This window comes from Micropterus salmoides, unplaced genomic scaffold, assembly GCF_014851395.1.
Source record: "Micropterus salmoides isolate LMB-PRFRI ecotype aquatic unplaced genomic scaffold, ASM1485139v1 Ms_hic_scaffold_5, whole genome shotgun sequence".
Taxonomy (NCBI): Eukaryota; Metazoa; Chordata; class Actinopteri; order Centrarchiformes; family Centrarchidae; genus Micropterus; species Micropterus salmoides.
Window position 1 is genome coordinate 39,397,141 of NW_024044237.1, and position 21,619 is coordinate 39,418,759.

Sequence of the window (21,619 nt, forward strand, 5' to 3'; positions counted from 1 at the left end):
GCTGGCCGCTAGAGGGGACGCAGGTTTAAGTCGCCCCTGCTGGCTGCTGGAGAGGACGCAGGTTTAAGTCGCCCCTGCTGGCTGCTGGAGAGGACGCAGGTTTAAGTCGCCCCCTGCTGGCTGCTGGAGAGGACGCAGGTTTAAGTCGCCCCTGCTGGCCGCTAGAGAGGACGCAGGTTTAAGTCTCCCCTGCTGGCCGCTGGAGAGGACGCAGGTTTAAGTCGCCCCCTGCTGGCCGCTGGAGAGGACGCAGGTTTAAGTCGCCCCCTGCTGGCCGCTGGAGAGGACGCAGGTTTAAGTCGCCCCTGCTGGCCGCTGGAGAGGACGCAGGTTTAAGGCGCCCCTGCTGGCTGCTGGAGAGGACGCAGGTTTAAGTCGCCCCCTGCTGGCCGCTAGAGGGGACGCAGGTTTAAGACTCCCCCTGCTGGCCGCAGCCTGTAGGCGGTGCTGACAGGACTGATCCTAGTCTGGAACACAGATGTGTTTTGACAGCGACAGGCCCGCACCTCCTCCCTCACTGAGGACAGGATGACATCCATAGGTTTAAGTCGCCCCCTGCTGGCCGCTAGAGAGGACGCAGGTTTAAGTCGCCCCTGCTGGCCGCTAGAGAGGACGCAGGTTTAAGTCGCCCCTGCTGGCCGCTAGAGAGGACGCAGGTTTAAGTCGCCCCTGCTGGCCGCTAGAGAGGACGCAGGTTTAAGTCGCCCCTGCTGGCCGCTAGAGGGGACGCAGGTTTAAGTCTCCCCCTGCTGGCCGCTGGAGAGGACGCAGGTTTAAGTCGCCCCCTGCTGGCCGCTGGAGAGGACGCAGGTTTAAGTCTCCCCCTGCTGGCCGCTGGAGAGGACGCAGGTTTAAGTCGCCCCCTGCTGGCCGCTAGAGGGGACGCAGGTTTAAGTCTCCCCCTGCTGGCCGCTGGAGAGGACGCAGGTTTAAGTCGCCCCCTGCTGGCTGCTGGAGAGGACGCAGGTTTAAGTCGCCCCCTGCTGGCCGCTAGAGGGGACGCAGGTTTAAGTCTCCCCCTGCTGGCCGCTGGAGAGGACGCAGGTTTAAGTCGCCCCCTGCTGGCTGCTGGAGAGGACGCAGGTTTAAGGCGCCCCCTGCTGGCTGCTGGAGAGGACGCAGGTTTAAGTCGCCCCCTGCTGGCCGCTAGAGGGGACGCAGGTTTAAGACTCCCCCTGCTGGCCGCAGCCTGTAGGCGGTGCTGACAGGACTGATCCTAGTCTGGAACACAGATGTGTTTTGACAGCGACAGGCCCGCACCTCCTCCCTCACTGAGGACAGGATGACATCCATAGGTTTAAGTCGCCCCTGCTGGCCGCTAGAGAGGACGCAGGTTTAAGTCGCCCCCTGCTGGCCGCTAGAGAGGACGCAGGTTTAAGTCGCCCCTGCTGGCCGCTAGAGAGGACGCAGGTTTAAGTCGCCCCCTGCTGGCCGCTAGAGAGGACGCAGGTTTAAGTCGCCCCCTGCTGGCCGCTAGAGAGGACGCAGGTTTAAGTCTCCCCTGCTGGCCGCTGGAGAGGACGCAGGTTTAAGTCGCCCCCTGCTGGCTGCTGGAGAGGACGCAGGTTTAAGTCGCCCCCTGCTGGCCGCTGGAGAGGACGCAGGTTTAAGTCGCCCCCTGCTGGCCGCTGGAGAGGACGCAGGTTTAAGTCGCCCCCTGCTGGCTGCTGGAGAGGACGCAGGTTTAAGTCGCCCCCTGCTGGCCGCTAGAGGGGACGCAGGTTTAAGTCGCCCCCTGCTGGCTGCTGGAGAGGACGCAGGTTTAAGTCGCCCCCTGCTGGCTGCTGGAGAGGACGCAGGTTTAAGTCGCCCCCTGCTGGCTGCTAGAGAGGACGCAGGTTTAAGTCTCTTCAGCACAGAGCCAGGGGTTGCGGCTTTAGATTTGACCTCCTGACCTTTCCTCTAACGCCACCTTCAGGACAGACTTTACATGTTTAGCTCCACTACAGGAGGCTGTTTGTCCATAATGTGGCTGTAATGAACCCCGCAGCCTGTAGGCGGTGCTGAAAGGACTGATCCTAGTCTGGAACACAGATGTGTTTTGACAGCGACAGGCCCGCACCTCCTCCCTCATTGAGGACAGGACGACATCCAGCAGAGTGTGGGATCCTGACAGGAGGAATGCGTCCTGCAGGCCGACACACGTCCTCTGCCGTCATGTCAGCAGATAACAAACCTCCACCAGAGTTTCACAGCAGTCAGACGGAACAGCAGCGACCTGCTGAGAGGAGATGTGCGGATACCGAACCATCAAGTACACTTTGTTCGTCTTCTGCTACGCCTTCTGGGTGAGTCTCTGTTGGTCTCTGGAGGATCAAAAGGTGTCACTTCACAGATCCGTTAGTGGGATCGCTTTCCTTAAATACCGTGAAGTATTATCTGTTTTAATACTCTGGTTACTCTGATCCATTCCACATCAAATCCACCAGTACTTTTTATTACTATTTCATTCACTAGAACTATTTATCAGTTCTATTAATACTGTAAAATACTTTATGTTCAGATGTGTAGATTTGTATATTCTTACATGCTTCCTATTATTATTATTCCATTCCTCACTGCCTGGATATGCAAAGTGAGCAGCTGTAACAAAGAACATCCCCTCGGGGATCAGTAAAGTATTTCTGAATCTGATTCAGCAGTGCGTGTTCTTAAACCCGTTGCACAATATGGTTTTACTAGAAGTCGGTTCACCAGCACAGTTACAGCACTTCATAGTAAAAGGAGCGTCTGAAAGCAAGTTTGGCTTTCTGTGATTTTGAAAAGAAGCGCTTCATTTATGGAAGGTGAAAAAGAACTCTCAACAAACCTGTGGTGATGTTTTCCCCAAAATATTGTTTTTAGTTAACACTTTTTCATTCACACTATCATATATTTATACACGATAGTATGTACCTCTACAAGTGAAAAAGCTGGTCATGAATATCTGTTTAGCTTTATGCCTTATTTCATAAAGGATTGTTTCAATAAAGCTAATGTCACTACATTGTAGTTTGCATTGCATTACCTTTCTTGTATGTATCAACATATAGATATTCAGGTGGCGGGTGACAAAATGTAAAAATATAAATTAATGGGGGTTTTTTTTAGCTTCAGTTACTTTTGCACATTGCACATCTGTTTCTTCTATATTAACATTGCTTTGCATGTTTTGTTATTTTTGCAATTAAACCTTTTTCAAAGCATTTTTATTTTTTGGTTAACGTTTCTTGTTGCAAATATTTTTAACAAATGCTTTAAGTGATGGGGACATGTCTATACTGCAGTATATTAAAATATTCGAGATTATGTAAATATGTAAATATATGTTGTTACATTTTCTGGTGTATTGCCATATAGCTTTGTTTCATGCCCATTTCTTTTTCTGCAATAAAGGAGCTTCTCTATTCTTTGCCCTGTGAACAGCAGATTGTTTTGTCACTGTCAGTATTTCAGATTCTCGCCTGGACCAGTAGAAACACCTGTAACAGCGCAGATGCTTGTGTTTTGTGTTGTCGGATATCAGTCTCATCTCTGCGTGTCCGATACAGAAATCGGTCCAGGACGTGTTTAGCTTAGCACAAAGACTGAAAGCGGGGGGAAACTGCTAGCCTAGATCCTTGTCAGTGTTACCTGCGCTTCATGTGGGTCTCTTGATAAAACATGATCTTATTGGCTCTGCAGGTTGTGAGTGCTGTGCTCATAGCGGTGGGGATCTACGCCAAGATCACCAAGGAGAACGGTTGGTAAAATAATTATATTAACAGGCCGCACTAACTATGGGCCCTTTTTCCAGTGCAGGGACATGAACTTCAGGAAGTTGTGAGTGTTTAGGACAAATGTTCTTCTGTGTTTTCATTGTGTGTTGATTGTTACTTGCAAACTGCAGATCCATACTGGAGTCCTACAGGGCTCATACATGCTCATACATGGGTTGCAAGTAGGGCTTGATTGGTGAAATGTGTCAAAGTGATAAAGATGCATGTTGTGAAATTGGTAAAAACCAGATGACTCACAGATGATTAAGATGAGGGGATTTTAAAGTGTGAGGCGGGCGGGGGCTCCAAACAGTTTCAGGGGAGGCTGAGTGAATGGAAGTGAAAGAATATCACATTACTTATTGCATTAGTTATCAAAAGGAGATCACATAGAATAGCCTACATGTGTGAAAGTTCAGAGATACAGTGGTTGTTGGAAACTAATAAATGTCCAACGAAGGTTAAAGTCAAGGGCAATTGGACTTGGTTGAAGATACTGGAAGACGTGTCGTCTCTCATCCAAGCGGCTTCTTCAGTTGCCCTTGACTTTAATCCTTGGTGGATAACTATGACCTGGATGACTGAGAATCTTCACAGACAAACTAATAAATGCTTCTTTTTTTAACCATTTGGTGCAGTCAGAAGTTCTGTCAAACAGCAGTATCAGGCTATTTTGGCTCAAATGTTGAGAGTCTAGGGATCAAATAATACAAACATGATCCCAGAAGCATCCAGGAATTGAAGGAAACTTACCAAGTAAACTAAAGATGTGGCGGTGGTGGTGGTGGGGGGGGGGGGGTTCCCAAGCTTTACCTGAATTGACGCCTGCAGTCTTAGACTTTGAAAACCCCTGGTTTAGATCATTAAAAGGTGGGGAGCAAAGTCAGCAGCAGACAACAATAGAATAAGCTGTTGTGATTTTGTTTCAGCTTTACTGTGAAAACAGGTTTTTGCTAAAAGCTGCACAAAAGGGACATTAATTGAAAATACTCAAGCAAAGTACAAGTACTTCAAATTTACCTTAAGTACAGTACTTTAGCAAATGTACTTCGTTATGTTCCACCACTGGATATGTTTTTACTGAATTTAAAAATTGTAATAATAATGCATTATATTTCTAAAGCGTTTTATCTGAGCACACACGTGGGTGATGAAGGGCAGCCATTTGCAGCAGAACACTCAACACACATCAGCTTGTGGTGGAGAGGGAGGGAAACAAAGAGCCAATCATACTGGGGGAAGGTTGCTGGCCAGATGGAGAAAGCCCGGTTGGGAAATTTTGGCAGGACACCGGGAAACAGACTGCTCTGTGTGATAAGTGCCAGGAGTCTATAATGACCACAGCGAGCCAGGTCCTTAGTTTTTAATGTCTCAACTGAAGGACGGCGTGTCATTCAGTACAGAGTCCCCATCCCTGCCCCACCAACACTGACTTAGTATTCCCAGGAAGTCTCCCATCCAGGTATTAACCAAGCCCAAACCTGCTTAGCTTCAGGAACTCAGCAGAACCACATGTTGGTTTGGCAACAAGGGATGTGTCAGAAAGAGACTGAGATTACGTTATGTTGCTGCAGTGGAAAAGGGAAAGAATATTATGTTTATATCCTTCATGTAGGGGCCCAGCCTGCATGGGCTTACAGGACAGGAACCTACCTGCAGTACTTACACAGGTGTGTGTGTGTGTGTTACAAAAACAATACTCTGCTGTTAACATTCCTGAGGATGAGCCATAAAAATTAATCAGACATGTTGCAACTTTCACTTGTTGCTATTCAGCTGTGTGTGTGTGTGTGTGTGTGTGTGTGTGCAGATGTGGTTGACACCCTGACAATAGATCCAGCTCTGCTGTTGATCGTCGTCGGCTCGATGATGTTTCTCATCACCTTCCTTGGATGTTTCGGAGCGCTGCGTAACGCCACCTGCCTGCTGAAGACGGTAAGACTGCACCCTGATCTGCTGATATCTTCTGAATTTTAAATGATATCAGGTTCAGTGTTTTTATTCTGTCAACACTCACACATATGGACACTTGGTCAGACCCCTTGGCGTCGCTGTTTAACGCCCTTGGTGTTGTTTCTGTAGGGCTCCATGGTCAAGTCAGAAAAAATATTTATGCAACGTTTGGTGAGACTTTCAAAATAAAACTGGTGGTTAACGATGTGAAACATTGTAATTTGGTTAACTTGGTCAGGTTTAGGAAAAGATCATAGTTTGGGTTAAGTTATGTTACTTAACGTAAGTGAGTGAAGTTATGTAATTTACATAAGCAATAAGCAATAATCAATGTTGACTGTTTCACGTGGTAAACAAACACCCGTCTCCATCCATCCACCACAACCACCTTCTCATTCAGGCTGTTTGTCATTTGCTCCTTCAGTTTCTGGGGATCGTGGCGGCCGTCCTCATCCTGCAGATCGCTGCTGGAGTCGTGGGGTACCTCTTCACAGACATGGTAACATCCCACTGCTCTGACATGAAATAGAAAGAAAATATAGACACCATCTTATAGAGACACTTTTTCTGCATTAATTACCTTAAAATAAAGCACCAAACAAAAACCCAACTTGGTGTTGTTGTTGCTGTTCAGGTGATGGAGAGAACAGAAAGGCTGATGATGAAGGCCATCATCCGCTACAGGGAGGACCAGGACCTGGAGAACGCCATTGACTTTATCCAGAAAAAGGTTAAGGAGAAAAGAGGTCTTTAATGATCCAGTTTGTTGGCAGTGAGCTGTTGTTGTGAGGCTTGTTGTTGTGTTTGCAGTTTCAGTGCTGTGGCGTTGAGAGTTACAAGGACTGGTCCCACAATGTCTACTTTGAGTGTTTAGACACCAACCCTAGTCTGGAGGCCTGTGGAGTTCCCTTCTCCTGCTGCGTTCACCTACAGAACCAGGTCAGAACCACAGTCTGTCTGCATGGCCTGTAGGGTCCAAACAGGTTTATTAGGGGACATTCGGATGCCTGGAGTTAGAGTTCCATCTCTGTCAGTTCTTGGAACCAAAACATCCTAATTTAAGATTATAGTCCAATAGCAGGAAGCCTTAGTGGAGCTCCGGCGGGACCAGATGCCGAAGCTCATAAGGACCTGGTTAAATTAGTGGTATTTAATTGAATGAATGATGAAGCAGTCCAAAACCAAACAACGTACATCCGCAAACAAACAGTTGGTAATCCATAAATCCACACAAAACAGGGAAGCACCAGGGACGAGGCTGGCCAACGAGACATCCTCAAAAGCACAGGTAGGCACAGAGGAGAAACAATGAACTTACTACTAACAACTTACTACTTACTACTAGAACAATGACTTAGATACACAGGATCGATAAAGCTAACAAGGTACATGTTCACAGATAAGTCACATCAGACAACCAGTGAACACACAGACAGGTAGTAAAACAAGACAACACCACCACAGGCATAACAACTTCAGAGCTGGTAACCTGAACACCAACATCCCAGAACCGAGACAGAAACTGCAATAAAATGTTATGAACCAAAGATCAACAGTAATTGTGATAATTACCCATGATCTTGATATTGAAGAAAATATCCATTGCTTTATTATTTTAACTTTAATGAAGCACACCACACAATTCTCACTTCTGATTGGCTGAAAGGTTTGGAATAACTTTTAGAGACTGGACAACAATCATTGACACAGGTGTGTTTTCACAGTTCTTGATCCATTACAATCATGCAACATGCGATGTTAAAAACTCAAGTCAGGATCAATGAGGGAACCACGACTGTGAACTAGATGGCCGACGTTTAGAGTCCAGCATTTTCAATTTCTCTGACTTGGCTTTCTGTCTTGGTTTAGTTGCTGCTCATATTGTAACTTCTAGCATTTAACATGATAAATGCATTGAACCATTTTATTTGTTGCGTTGATACAAAACCAAACAATAGGGTATCATCTGCATATGTGTAAATATTAACCATGTGTTTCCTTACATGTGAGAACTTGCAGGCGCCCCCTACAGGCTTCAGTGTTCATTACAGCCACAATCTAAACAACATCCTGATGATTTATCTGTTCTCAGAGTCTATACTGTAGTGGAGTTAAACATCTAAAATTTGTTCTGAGGGTGGCGCTAGAGCAAAGGTGAGGGGTGGTACTTGGAGTCTGAAGGGTTCATCATCTGGGAAGCAGGAATAGTGTGTTATTTTCTTTTGCAGACGGTGCTGAACACCATGTGTGGTTATGGGATGCAGCATTTGGAGGAGCGTATGGCTGGTAAGAACGTCTTCACCATCGGCTGCCTGGAGAAGATCATCTGGTGGGCCAAAAACCACCTGCTGCTGGTGGCTGGTCTGACTGCCGGCCTGCTGCTGCTCGAGGTAACACCGCTGACCGGAGGACAGGTTTAGTTTCTATGTGTTTCTGACTTTGTGAGTGGACAGTTGAGTTGACTTTTTAAAGTTTTTATTAAATTATTTGTCACTTTTATCACGTACAACACCATGCATGTCTTCCAGGAGTGCTTGTATTCTTCACCTATTTGAACGATTTCACATCTCTGACTCCGATCTGACGTCCAGATTTAGGTCGCATTACAAACAATCCAATCTGGTTCTGATTCTGACCACATATGAAAGGGGCCCAAATCCGAACTGGAAAATATCAGATTCCATGTGAGCTGTTCACTGTTAGAAACAAACCGGATCTGAGTCACCAGTGTTTCCCGCAGACTGACTGATGAGTGTAACTGTGTCGGGGGGGCAGGCAGTCTACTGTCACAGTGTTATGCCTAATTTTGCATGCCTGCCGAGAATTGTGAGAAAATGCATTAAGGTTCTGCTTTTAAACGCCATACTATTCTTTGTGGGGTTCATCAAAAGTGATAAATGATCAGTGTATATTTTATGAATGTTAAGAATTGTTAATATATTATTACACTTAGTAAAAGTACCATTTCTTGAGATTCAGCAAAAACATGTGGCGTTAACCGCGTTCAAACAGCAAAGTGTCCTAAAAGGACCTTAAGAAGTGAATTGCATAAATCGGCAAAACAGATATTGTAGGCTACCTGCCTCTTTTCTCAGTATAAGAGAGCCTTACCTCCTGCGAGGTGTATGCAGTTCACGGCAGGCACGCACAATTCGGCACAAAACCTGCGCTGCAAAACGTCACTAGACCTTGTGGGAGCAAGACCTGATCATTGTTAGAAACTCACAGTAAGCTCACGCAGTCTACCGGAGGTAGATCGTCAGTTATCTCGAACGCACCTGTTGACTACCAGTTATACAGCGTGGTAACTTCGACAGCTGTTTTCCAAAGTTAACATAGCTCTCATTATTAGCTGGGCTCCTTACATGCTAATAACTGTTTTGAGGATGGGTCTCCGACATTGACAGCGTTGTGTTGGACAGATTTGTGCAGCTTTGTTTATGATACCAGCCATTCAATTCACAGACGGGTCTGTTGTCCGTGTTTGCGAGAGAGAGAGTGACCGAGTGAAAGGATGTGCAGAGCGAATATGCACTACGCAGCAATCAAGAATGATTTTAAAATGGGTCGCTGTTAATCCACCTGGGCGGCCCCCCCAAGTAAAGCCTATGTATGGGAAACACTGGAGTCACTTTGGCTATCTGTCTTGTGATGTCTTATTCAGAAAGTTACACAAATTGAAGAATTCATTCTTTCTAACAATCTTTGGTCAGTAGGACTTCAGAGAGCTCGCTTGTCATTTTAACAGCAAAAGGCAAAAGTCAGTGCAGCCTGCATGTCTTCTAAACCGATGTTAGTTAATATAAAAGCAACATGAGATGAAAGACTCTATAAGAAATGTGTTAGCTTAGGAGTTTAGTGAGTAAAGCTTTTTTACTTTATCAAGAAAAAGATCCATCAGGACCTAAACATAAACGCCGACTATGAATTCTTAAATACTTATGTTTCCCTGAACGCACCAACAACAGAGCGTTTTTCAGCGGACTGCTTTCAACTGCATCACCACACGATGAGAAAGTCTTCCTTCCATGTTGTTGTACTTTCAACAGACTTTGGCTGCCATGAGCATCTGAACAGTGAGTCGTCAGGTTAATGACAGAAGCAGCTCTGATCACTTTCTAATCTGTTAATGTTTCCTCTGGCAGGTCGGCATGATCTGCCTGGCTGCCGTTCAGATCTCCAGGATAAAGAGAACTCAACCAAAAACCCAAGGAAATGCAACTAGAGGCAAAAGGGAGAGAAAGGACAGCTATTGGACTCCTGCGTTTGCAGAAGATCTGCTGGAGAACTGAAGCTGATCAGAAAAACCTCCGTGGACTACTCAGGACGCTTCAACACGGTTTAGAGGTGTTGGCAGATGAACTACTACCTCATGTAAAAACGCTCTTTACATCCAGTTCTTTCTACAAGTTATTCTTAAAGAAAGGCAGTTTTGTCATCAATAGCATGAACAACCCTTCAGCTGCACATTTAGCATTTAAAACACGGTCAAAAGATATTTTTATATAATAAAAAGCTGTTACTTTAGATTATTAGATTATTAAACATTTGCATTTTACTAGAACAACAAATGTTGAGTACTGTGTATTAACAATGTGTTTTTTGTGTACTAAATGTGAACATTAATGAGAATAAAGCTGTGATTCCTCAGATTCTCTCAACAGGATGATGTTCAGTTACACAGAAACATGTGCAAATATATTGCAAAAGAAAGTTGAGAAAAAACACCAGTCAAATACCTACGATTTGTCACGTCCTTCGGCGTCTGGTACCAACTCACATCGCAGCCTTTGGCATCACTGTTCACCGCTAACAGTAGGCCTAGTATAAATAACAGAGAAGTCAGACTAAGGAGGTGGTTGGGTGGATGGGTGTTTCAGAAACCGGACGTGTCCACGTGTTCCCTCTGGCTCAAAGAAAAAAGAAGTGACAGATTAATAGTGGAGTAAAATAAATTTAGTTTAATGTCTTTTAATCAAATTGATTGGAGGTAGAGAGCAGGGAAAAAACAACTGATTGGAAAAGTATAAAGATTTAAATATTTAAATAATTTACCTAACAGTATTATTTCACACTTCACTTTTTGTAATTGTTTTATGTCAGTTTGGGGTTTTTTAGAAATCCTCATGACGAGTTGTTCAGTTAACCTTTAACAAATAATACTAGACTGCACACATACAACCCAATAAATACTCTTTCCCCCATCCACCATTATAAAACAATCAATAAAGGACAGAGACACGCTGCAGACCGTTCTGTTGGCGACCTCTAGAGGCTGCAGAGTTAATTACACGCCACAGCCAGACCTCATGCTTACTGATGATGCATCCAGTTGTTCTGCTCCCTCACAGCTTCACATGGTGTTATTAACATTATATAATTATATGTTAAGCTTCTGAGTTAGTAGCTGCAAAAAGGGCTGAATTTATAGGTTTAACAACATTATTATTTTCAAGTCTGCTCTGCTTTACCATAAATGTCCTTCAGAAGAGAAACTCCCAGCATGCAAAGCCAGGAGACCCCCTCAGTAAACCTGGTTAATCCCTGTTGTTCCTCCCTCACTCATTAAATCTTCATTGTGCCTTTAATCTGTGGTGGCGGATTAGCAGCTGAAGTCCCGTGCGCCTCACGCTCGCCTTATTGGATTAAGGACCACAGAGCTCTGACAGTGCGGTAAAAATAGCAGCAGCAGAGCGCTGTAATGGTGACGTCCTTTAGTGTCCACGTGTTCCCTCCGCAGTTCTGTGGTGGAGTCTTTGCACTCCCTCTGGGACAGATTAAGGGATATTCAGGTTTATTGCAATTTATATTAGTCATTTACTCCTGTGAGTAATGATCACGCTGAGGTCTGGCTTAAACGCTGGACTAGTGCTGGACAATAAAACAATAATATTTATTGCAATACAATTATTTTCAATAACAAAATAACAAATGTTCAATAAATATTCAATAAATCAATGATTTTATTCACTTGAATCATTCAGGAATGGTGCATATTTGTTGACACAGATTTTATCATGATTTTTTGAATGTTATGCCTCAGATTTGTTAAGTGATTCACTGTTTGGCATCAAGTGTTTGTCCCATTCTGACCATAAAGAAGAGTTTAAACCACAATTAACCATCAGGTTTCTTCAACTTTCACTCAAAATCAGCCTTTAAACTCGAAAGAAATTCCGATTTGATACTTATCGTGATAATTATCGATATCAAAAGATATGAAACGTTTTATCGCAGTGGATCTCAACCTTTTTTTGCGCCAGCCTATGCATTATCCAGGTCCCCTTACCGCCCCCCATCAAAAAAGATGTTTATGTTATTTGCCCTGAATATTGTTGATTTTTTTTATTGTTACTATTGCTATTAAAAAAAAAAGCACGAAGCTGCACACAAGTAGCTGACAGAGAAAAAATACACCGTCTCGTCCAGTCGCACTAAACTGGCAGGTTTTAATGTTGCAGACCACAGTTTTTTTGCAAGTAGTTTAAAGTTTAAACTCGTATTGTTGTGAATCTTAAGTGTAAACTCGCCTTAGAATTTCCAACCAACAAACGCACCCCAACAGCAGCTCAGCGCCCCCCCTTCCAAAATATTGCTTCCAGCGCCCCCGTCGTCCTCGGAACGCCCCTGTTGAGAAACACTATTTTATCGTGATAACATTTGTGGCCATATCTTCTTCATATCACCTATTCATTAATTACTAGTAACCAGGGGCGTTTCCAGGCACTTGAAACATCGGGGGCTGAGCCCGGCCCAGAAATCTTTCATCCCTGTTTCTGTTGCTACCTTGTTATGCCATTTGTTAAACAGAACTTTATACCTACTTTACCTATGAATTATTGAGCTACATCTTAATTATTAAATATCATAAGCAATAAATAGATCCATCCAACCATCATCAACTGCCTCCCCGCAGGGGGGGGCTGACGTTGGGCGAAAGGCGGGGTACACCCCGGACAGGTCACCTGTTTTTATAATTACTACTGATAATAAGAAAAATTTGGGCTTTAAACACTTAATTTCCTACATTCTGGTGAATTTTTCTGCACCAATTTATTGAGGAAAAATCTTTATTTATAGAAAAGGAAACACAAAATTCAGGTGACAGGTGACAAGATATAAAACGCAGTGCGGCTGTCTGGCGTTCTGTATTGCTGTCAAATATGTTTCTCCTGTCTATCAACTTTTCTCATTTAATTTAACGCCTGCTGAGTCTACATACATGCAGGCATGACTGAAGTAGTAAATTCTTTTTAAATGTGCATGTGGCACCTTTACACCTCAATGATAAATTAGCTTAATTAATTAGAATTAATTTAGAAACTCCTGCACTTTAATAGCTCCTGTGTTTCAGCAGGTTTTCTGCTCATGCTCAAAACTTTCTGCACATTAAAAGTCTCTCCCACATATCTGTGTTCTCTGACATTTGCAGAAAAATGTTTTGAGACAAAAGTTGTAATATCACGAGAAATAAAATCATCATCTGATGAGAATGAAGTCATGATATTTTAACAAAATCTACCTGCCTGTCTGCTGTGCATTAGTCTGCGTTATTGCTTTGCTGGTAGTAGGTTTCCCCCTTTAGACCGTCTGACAGACAGACTGCCTGTCTGGTACTGTACTCGCTGCTCTTCATCAGAGGTAGAAAACAGAAACTGAAAACACTTGTGATCAGACAGAAATCTCACTACACATCCACACAAATGTTCACTTCAGCACCTCTGATAAAGTGCAGCTCAGCCGCTTCAGAGGGAATTAAGAAAAGCTGTTTTGGCTTCTCCCGACAACTTTGTCTGAAATGTCGGCTGCCTTCAACATAGTACATATTCCCCGGCAATCTCAGCCTACAATCTCCGACAATTCGAATATTGTGGGGCCTTCGCCTGCCAGCAGCTCCAGGGGGAGATCCCGGCTTCGGCGCTCTGAGCACACAGCCTCGACTATCCAGGCGCCCGACCGTCTCCAACAAAGCCTTTTCTACTGTACAAGGATTCGCACACAACTCTCCAACAGCACTTCCTGCGCTACTTCCGGGGCAACGCTCCAACGACTCCACGCCGCATCCCCCAGCTGCAGACGCAGAATACAACCACACATCAGCCCTCACACAGGGCCGGGCCGTATGGACTAGGGGTACTAGTCATTCATTAAGGATTAAGTAAAATGGCTTGTTGATAGAAACATTTCTTACTAGAAAGTATAGAATAGTTACTTTTACTAAAATATAAGCACCAGTAGCTAAATAATAGATGCTGGTAAAATGGTTTAGTTACAAGTAACTATTGGAATAGTTGAACATCTGAGTCCTCATCTCTGACACCTTTTCCACACATTCTAGGACTGCATGGTTTCAAATCAAGAAGCTGAACTGATCGCCTTTATTAGTGGTTCTCTCACTCACTGCAGCTTTGACTTTAGTTTGCCCTCCTTTATTTTTCCTTTATGATTATACAGCAGTTTAAGGATTTACTTTAGTTTGATTATTGTCAGTCACCTGGTTTGAAAACTGAACAGAATTTGAGGAAGAGTTGGAGAAATATGGAGCCATCAGCAAAGCCTGAGGAGCCCAGAAGGATTTTACAACTAAAAATTTTAGAGGTTTCAAACGGGGAGCAGCTTTTAACCGAGGCTTCGCTGGAAATGAGGAAACAAAGAATCCACAGAGCTCCGCCTCTTCCTGGAATGAGCGGCAGCTTGATGACCCCTCCCTCTGCTTCCTGCTCTCCAATCACAGCGAGCTCCACTCTGTCCATATATTTCCTGGTTCCCTCCCCTTCAGATCTACAGTTTGAAGATGGGTGTGACCAACATGTGCTGACGTGCAGCAGCTGACAGGCCCCGTTCACTGCAGAAACACATGCTGTTCAGATCAGAGCTCAAACTAGCTGCACTTCTGAGAAGTGAAACTCAGACAGTCGTTGCCACTGAGAGGTGAAATGGCGCAGAAAGGAGTTCAGCTGGACCGGGAAACCATCTCTTGTTCCATCTGTCTGGATCTACTGAAGGATCCGGTGACTATTCCCTGTGGACACAGCTACTGCATGAACTGTATTAAAACCACTGGGATCTAGGGGGGAGGAAATCCCCAGCTGCCCTCAGTGCAGGCAGACCTTCACACCGAGGCCTGTCCTGCTGAAAAACACCATGTTAGCAGTTTTAGTGGAGGAACTGAAGAAGACTGGACTCCAAGCTGCTCCTGCTGATCACTGCTATGCTGGACCTGAAGATGTGGCCTGTGATTCTGCACTGGGAGAAAACTGAAAGCCCTCAAGTCCTGTCTGGTCTGTCTGGCCTCTTACTGTGAGAAACACCTGCAGCCTCATTATGATGCTGCTCCATTCAAGAAACACAAGCTGGTGGAGCCCTCCAAGAAGCTCCAGGAGAACATCTGCTCTCGTCACGATGAGGTGATGAAGATGTTCTGCCGTACTGATCGGCAGAGTATCTGTTATCTCTGCCCTGAGGATGAACATAAAGGCCACGACACAGTCTCAGCTGCAGCAGAAAGGACCGAGAGGCAGAGAGAGCTCGAGGTGAGTCGACAAAACATCCAGCAGAGAATCCAGGACAGAGAGAAAGATGTGAAGGTGCTTCAGCAGGAGGTGGAGGCTATCAATGGCTCTGCTGATAAAGCAGTGGAGGACAGTGAGAAGATCTTCACCGAGCTGATCCGTCTGATGGAGAAAAGAAGGTCTGATGTGAAGCGGCAGCTCAGATCCCAGCAGGACACTGAAGTGAGTCGAGTCAAAGAGCTTCAGGAGAAGCTGGAGCAGGAGATCACTGAGCTGAAGAGGAAAGACGCTGAGCTGAAGCAGCTCTCACACACAGAGGATCACAACCAGTTTCTACACAACTACCCCTCACTGTCAGCACTCAGTGAATCTACAGACTCATCCAGCATCAACATCCGTCCTCTGCGCTACTTTGAGGACGTGACAGCGGCTGTGTCAGAAGTCAGAGACAAACTACAGGACGTTCTGACAGAGACATGGACAAACGTCTCGCTGACAGTGACTGAGGTGGATGTTTTACTGTCAGAACCCAAGACCAGAGCTGGATTCTTAAAATATTCACGTGAAATCACACTGGATCCAAACACAGCAAACACATGGCTGTTATTATCTGAGGGGAACAGAAAAGCAACAAGAATGAGTCAACATCAGTCTTATTCTAGTCTCTCAGACAGATTCACTGAATGTCTTCAGGTCCTGAGTAGAGAGAGTCTGACTGGACATTGTTACTGGGAGGTGGAGTGGAGAGGGGGAGGAGTTCGTGTAGCAGTCGCATACAAGAACATCAGCAGAGCAGGGAGGGAATGTTTATTTGGATCAATGACAAATCTTGGGCGTTAAGATGTGACACAAACAGTTATAACTTTTGGTACAACAAAGTCCAAACTCCCGTCTCAGGTCCTCGGTCCTCCAGAGTAGGAGTGTACCTGGATCACAGTGCAGGTATTCTGTCCTTCTACAGCATCTCTGAAACCATGACTCTCCTCCACAGAGTCCAGACCACATTCACTCAGCCTCTCTATGCTGGACTTTGGCTTTATTCTCCTGGAGACTCTGCTGAGTTCTGTAAAGTGAAATAGTCAGAAGTCCTTTCAGGGACAGTGGGTTAAACTCTGTGTTTTAATCCTTAAACTTCTTTTGTCTTCATGTTTGTTGCTGAGAGCTGATTGTTGGGGCATTTCTTCACCTGTCAATCAAACACTGTGGGCGGGACTTTGACGTCTTCTCATCAGCTGCTGTGGAAATGTTGGAGCTCCTTCCTGTGTCTGTTTAGCCATGGAGGCCATCACTGCTCAGGATGACTTTTGTTTCTCTGCATGAAAATGGAAACTTGTCTGAGCTCTAAATGTTTGTTGAATATTTGGATTGATGTATTTGTATGTTGTTGTTTCTCTTCCACTGCATGGGTCTGAAGAGAGAAAGCAGCAGACCTTCCTTTACTTTGGAAAGAAATCTAGAATTCACATTTATTTGTTTGGCAGAGCAAATGTTGTGTCCAAAGAGACGTCCAAATGAGGGACTACGAGGGATTGTAAACTGTAATTATTATGATGATAATCAATAAGAGATGGTTCATTCTTTTCTTGGACTTAGCAGAGATTCTGGATGAAGTTTAACAGACTGAAGGTTTACATGCTGAATAAAGCAACATGAACAAAGTCTTTTCTCCTCTTTATTCCAGGGCAGCAGACAGAGCTGATGGAGAACATGTGAAACTAATCTGAGAGTAGAACTGAGGCAGTTTTCCTCCTGAAACACCACAAAGTACAGAGTTCATGTTCAGAGCAGAAGTCACTAAAACAGCTTTGTCACAGAGTTTTCTGCCACTTGTTGAACTTTGTGCACTTAAGTCAATAAAGAGGATTTATTACACAGACTTAAAGCTGCCGTAGAACGGAAAACTGTATTTATCAGTAGGGCTGCACGATTATGACCAAAATGATAATCACGATTATTTTGATGTATATTGAGATTATGTATATTCATTGATTTTAGGGACAACCACGAACAGAAGAGCTAGATGGGAATTTCACTGTATGGAAGGAAGAATAAAGTATATTAACACATTGTTTATTTTCAAATACAAATACACACAAAATCCAAAAACACATGTATATTTCATATAAAAAAGCAACAAATGAAGTCTGTACATGATGCAGTTTGATGAAAGGTTTGCTTTGGTGCAATGTGGGCTGACGTGTGTGTTGGCAGATGAACATTGAGGTTTGTGGATTGAAACGACGGGTTCAAACAGTCAAATTAAGGCAGATCTACGTCTTCACCTCTAACTCTGACACAACTAAAAACACAGAGAGAAGGTGCACTTTACCTATTCAGCCTAAAGGACTGAATCTTGAGTGTTTCACGCTTCAGCCACTTAAATACAAATCATTTAAAGTTCATATTTTAATTTATTCTGACGGCTTTTAGACTGATTTCTTACTGGTTACACTTTAATCTAGAAAATCAACTTGAAATTTGCTGCAGAAAAATAATCCGTGACATTCAGTTACCTCAAATCTTTCTTACCTCCATCACTCACATCATCAGGAATGAGAAAGTCAGATGTGAGTAAACAATACTATCCGACTTGGGGTTATTAACACAATCAAGCAGTTAGCTGGCTAAAATATGGGAAATCACCAGTATCTTCCTGCTATTATTAAAACCTTAGTAGCCCGTTTTAAAGGTGGGGTCAGTGATTCTAATCCAACACAGACTAAATCTGAGCTCCGGAGTGTTTGTACTCAGCCCTGGCTCTGTAAATGGCAAACAAACAAAGCGGCGGGCCCCGCCACACCCGCGGACATTCAGCTGACTTTCTAGATTACCAAGACACGCTGTTGTTGTTGTGATGTTAGCGAAAGCAGCAGGAGAGCTGTGAGTACCGACCCATTCGCTTCCCAACTCATCCCATATGGATGCTTGGTCAAGACCTCTTGGCGTCGCTTTGTAACGCCCCCTTTGGTGTTGGTTTTGCACATGCAGGGCTTCGCCGTCAAGTTAGCGAGAATAAATATGCAACATCCGGTTAGACTTAAGATAAAACTAGTGGTTATCGTCGTGAAACGTCGCAATTTGGTTAGGTTTAGGAAAAGATTGCGGTTTGGGTTAAAACAACTTATGTAACTTAACTAAAAAGAATCAAAGTTTTTTATTTCACATGGGAAACGAACACCGGTCTCCTGGGTGAAAGTCTGGTTTCTGACCCACCCCATCAACCCCAACCACGTCCTTACTCTGACTTTTGTCTTATTTACTTTTAGCATTGACAGTTAAGCTAAAGGCTGCCATGTGCGTTGGTACCAGACGCCGAAGGACGTGACGATGCGTACATATTTGATGCCTTGGGATTGAGAACTCTGCTTGTTAGTTTCATGTTAGCAATGCAGCAGCAACTGGAGCAACAGTTAACACAAATCTTAGCTAACGTTAGCTAAGAAACTTGCTGTGTGGTTACTCTGTGCCATGTTGATTTTTTGCAACCAGCGGCACCAGACGAAACCATATTTGGACAAGACGGTGGAGCTAACGGCTGTGTGTGGAGCTAGCTAGCTTGCTTAGCTAGGTGCATCTATAATTCACGTTAACGGTCATTTTAACAGGGCTAGTTAATAATCCTGCCCACAGATATCCCACAGATAATCCCGCCCTAAAGCCTCCCCTGCTTCCTGGTCTCTGTTCCTCTAAATGGGACCATAATTTACTAAATGAACATCATGCTGTGTTGAAGAAGACTTGAAACTAGCGACTGAGACCAGAAACTCATCAGGAAAGTGTTTACTGAGGGAATAAATCAGCTGACAAGTAGAAACAGTTTCTCTCTGCAGCCGCTGGAGTCGCCCCCTGCTGGTTGCTGGAGAGGACGCAGGTTTAAGTCGCCCCCTGCTGGTTGCTGGAGAGGACGCAGGTTTAAGTCGCCCCCTGCTGGCTGCTGGAGAGGACGCAGGTTTAAGTCGCCCCCTGCTGGCTGCTGGAGAGGACGCAGTTTTAAGTCGCCCCCTGCTGGCTGCTGGAGAGGACGCAGGTTTAAGTCGCCCCCTGCTGGCTGCTGGAGAGGACGCAAGTTTAAGTCGCCCCCTGCTGGCCGCTGGAGAGGACGCAGGTTTAAGTCGCCCCCTGCTGGCTGCTTGAGAGGACGCAGGTTTAAGTCGCCCCCTGCTGGCTGCTGGAGGGGACGCAGGTTTAAGTCGCCCCCTGCTGGCTGCTGGAGAGGACGCAGGTTTTAGTCGCCCCCTGCTGGCTGCTAGAGAGGACGCAGGTTTAAGGGACTCTGTATTCGCCTCAGTTCTCTGACCGGAAGCTCCCCGCTTGGTTTGTTCTGGTGTTTTTTCTAGAATCACTTACTCCACATTTATTGGCTTAATGAACACGCTACACTGTCTTTTTGGAGGTTCTCATGTTTTCTGTCCTGGTGCTGCTACAGAAGAAATTTGTCTCATAAAATAAAGTACGGCATTTCCATAAAGTTAGTGTAGTCCTGCTGTCATTATTCTTTCTGACATTAACTAAATCGGTAATGTTGTTCGACGACGTAAATACCTGTATTCTTGATTTAATTACATGTGCATGTGAAGAAATAGCCTAAATCATGCTTTCGAATTAATATATGATAATCTATTCAACAATAGTCGACATGTTTACTGGATGTCAAAGATAACACAGGCCAAATATAATAATACATCCACCTACGGGGCTGCCTGCAACTAACAATTATTTCCATAGTTGACTGAGCTGGCGATTATTTTCTTGATTAATCGTGTGTGAAATGTAAAAAATAATGTTAATTTCTCAGGTGATGTCTTCAGTTTGTTTGTTTTGTCTGACTAACTGTTCAAAATTTTAAGATGTCAATTTCCTGTCATTATATGGCAAAGACAAACACGTCGTCACATCTGAGAAGCTGGATTCAGATCCATTAATCATCATCAATAGTTGCCATATTTACTTTGCTTCAACAGCATTGTTTTATACAATTTCTGTGCACAGTTGTGTTTTATTAACTGGAGAGTACCATTTAGTACCAAAACTTTGACAGACTCCATAACAGACTGTGCATGTGTGATATCATCCCGTTTGGGTTTGGAAAAAAAAGCCTAAGGGGCAAGAGAACGTTGTAAAAACTGTAAAATCAATCAAGTTTTTCAGGTGATTGAATCAAGTTGGCTCTGTGGCTCCAGACAAGATCAATACTGAAAAGTAACAGAATCTATTTACACTCAAACTAGCATCTGTTCACGTTAGCTGCAACTGTAAGATTCCCAGAATGCCTCCAGCTCTTTGTTTACTTTGCAACATTCAAGTCAAAACAACAACAACAACAAGAGGAGGAGAAAATAATGCACGGGGACTTCAAATGAAGCCAGTTAGAACGCATGCCAGCATGCTGTCAAATACAAACGAGACAGAAGGAGGAGAAGGTTCAGTCTGCAAGATGAAGAGCACTTTGATTTATTCAGCCGTTTGATTGGACGGATTAACCCTTTAATCCGTCAGCCGGTCTGAACACAGTGAGCATCGGCCAATCAAAAGCGGAGTCCAGTATCAGGATCCAGGTGGTTCTGGACCCTTAAAGCCCATCAGCTTTGTTTTTGACGATGACCACCATGCATTTTAAATTTCATCTAGTTTGATCCGACTTGGTTTCTTAAGATGTCTCTATTGTCTTCTGAAAAACTGATCCATGTTTTTAGGCAGATTTGTTCCGGCTGTAAAGCTGTGAGTAAAGATGATGAGTAGCAAAAAAAGCGCAGATAAGTTGTCCAGGTGCTGATCCACGTCTGCAGCCAAGTACGCAGGATCACGACCATTTGTTCAGAGAACTTCTAGGGCTGGCTATCATTTTTTATGCCAGTATTGGGGTTTCTATACGGACATCAGTGGGAAATATCTGGAAAGTATCTGGTGGTGAGCACGAAATGGTGCACACAAAATACTTTCTGGTGCACATGAGATACTTTCTGGTGCACACAAAATACTTTCTGGTGCACACGAGATACTTTCTGGTGCACACAAAATACTTTCTGGTGCACACGAGATACTATCTGGTGCACATGAGATACTTTCTGGTGCACACGAGATACTATCTGGTGCACACAAAATACTTTCTGGTGCACACGAGATACTTTCTGGTGCACATTAAATACTTTCTGGTGCACATTAAATACTTTCTGGTGCACACAAGATGCTATCTGGTGCACATTAAATACTTTCTGGTGCACATTAAATACTTTCTGGTGCACACAAGATGCTATCTGGTGCACATTAAATACTTTCTGGTGCACATTAAATACTTTCTGGTGCACACGAGATGCTATCTGGTGCACATTAAATACTTTCTGGTGCACACGAGATGCTATCTGGTGCACATTAAATACTTTCTGGTGCACATTAAATACTTTCTGGTGCACACGAGAT

At 44.3% G+C, this 21,619-nt stretch overlaps 1 protein-coding gene and 1 pseudogene across 1 annotated transcript; both read left to right on the plus strand.

The window, feature by feature from the left end:
- Positions 1 to 2,152: 2,152 nt before the first annotated feature.
- On the plus strand, positions 2,153 to 9,997 carry LOC119888392 (tetraspanin-33-like). The gene is made up of 8 exons (XM_038698953.1): positions 2,153 to 2,288; positions 3,664 to 3,721; positions 5,548 to 5,672; positions 6,115 to 6,189; positions 6,325 to 6,420; positions 6,501 to 6,629; positions 7,919 to 8,080; positions 9,836 to 9,997. Exons 1-8 carry the CDS (start codon positions 2,232 to 2,234, stop codon positions 9,980 to 9,982), a joined length of 849 nt encoding a protein of 282 aa, XP_038554881.1. The 5' UTR covers positions 2,153 to 2,231; the 3' UTR covers positions 9,983 to 9,997.
- Positions 9,998 to 14,594: 4,597 nt separating this feature from the next.
- On the plus strand, positions 14,595 to 16,682 carry LOC119888388 (annotated as a pseudogene).
- Positions 16,683 to 21,619: the final 4,937 nt, after the last annotated feature.

Excerpts from the sequence above, each read along its gene's own strand:
- LOC119888392 (XM_038698953.1), top strand. The coding sequence starts at position 2,232 with ATGTGCGGATACCGAACCATCAAGTACACTTTGTTCGTCTTCTGCTAC. Across the intron at positions 3,722-5,547 it reads CAAGATCACCAAGGAGAACG|ATGTGGTTGACACCCTGACA; the intron begins GTTGGTAAAATA and ends GTGTGTGTGCAG. Across the intron at positions 6,421-6,500 it reads TTGACTTTATCCAGAAAAAG|TTTCAGTGCTGTGGCGTTGA; the intron begins GTTAAGGAGAAA and ends TTGTGTTTGCAG.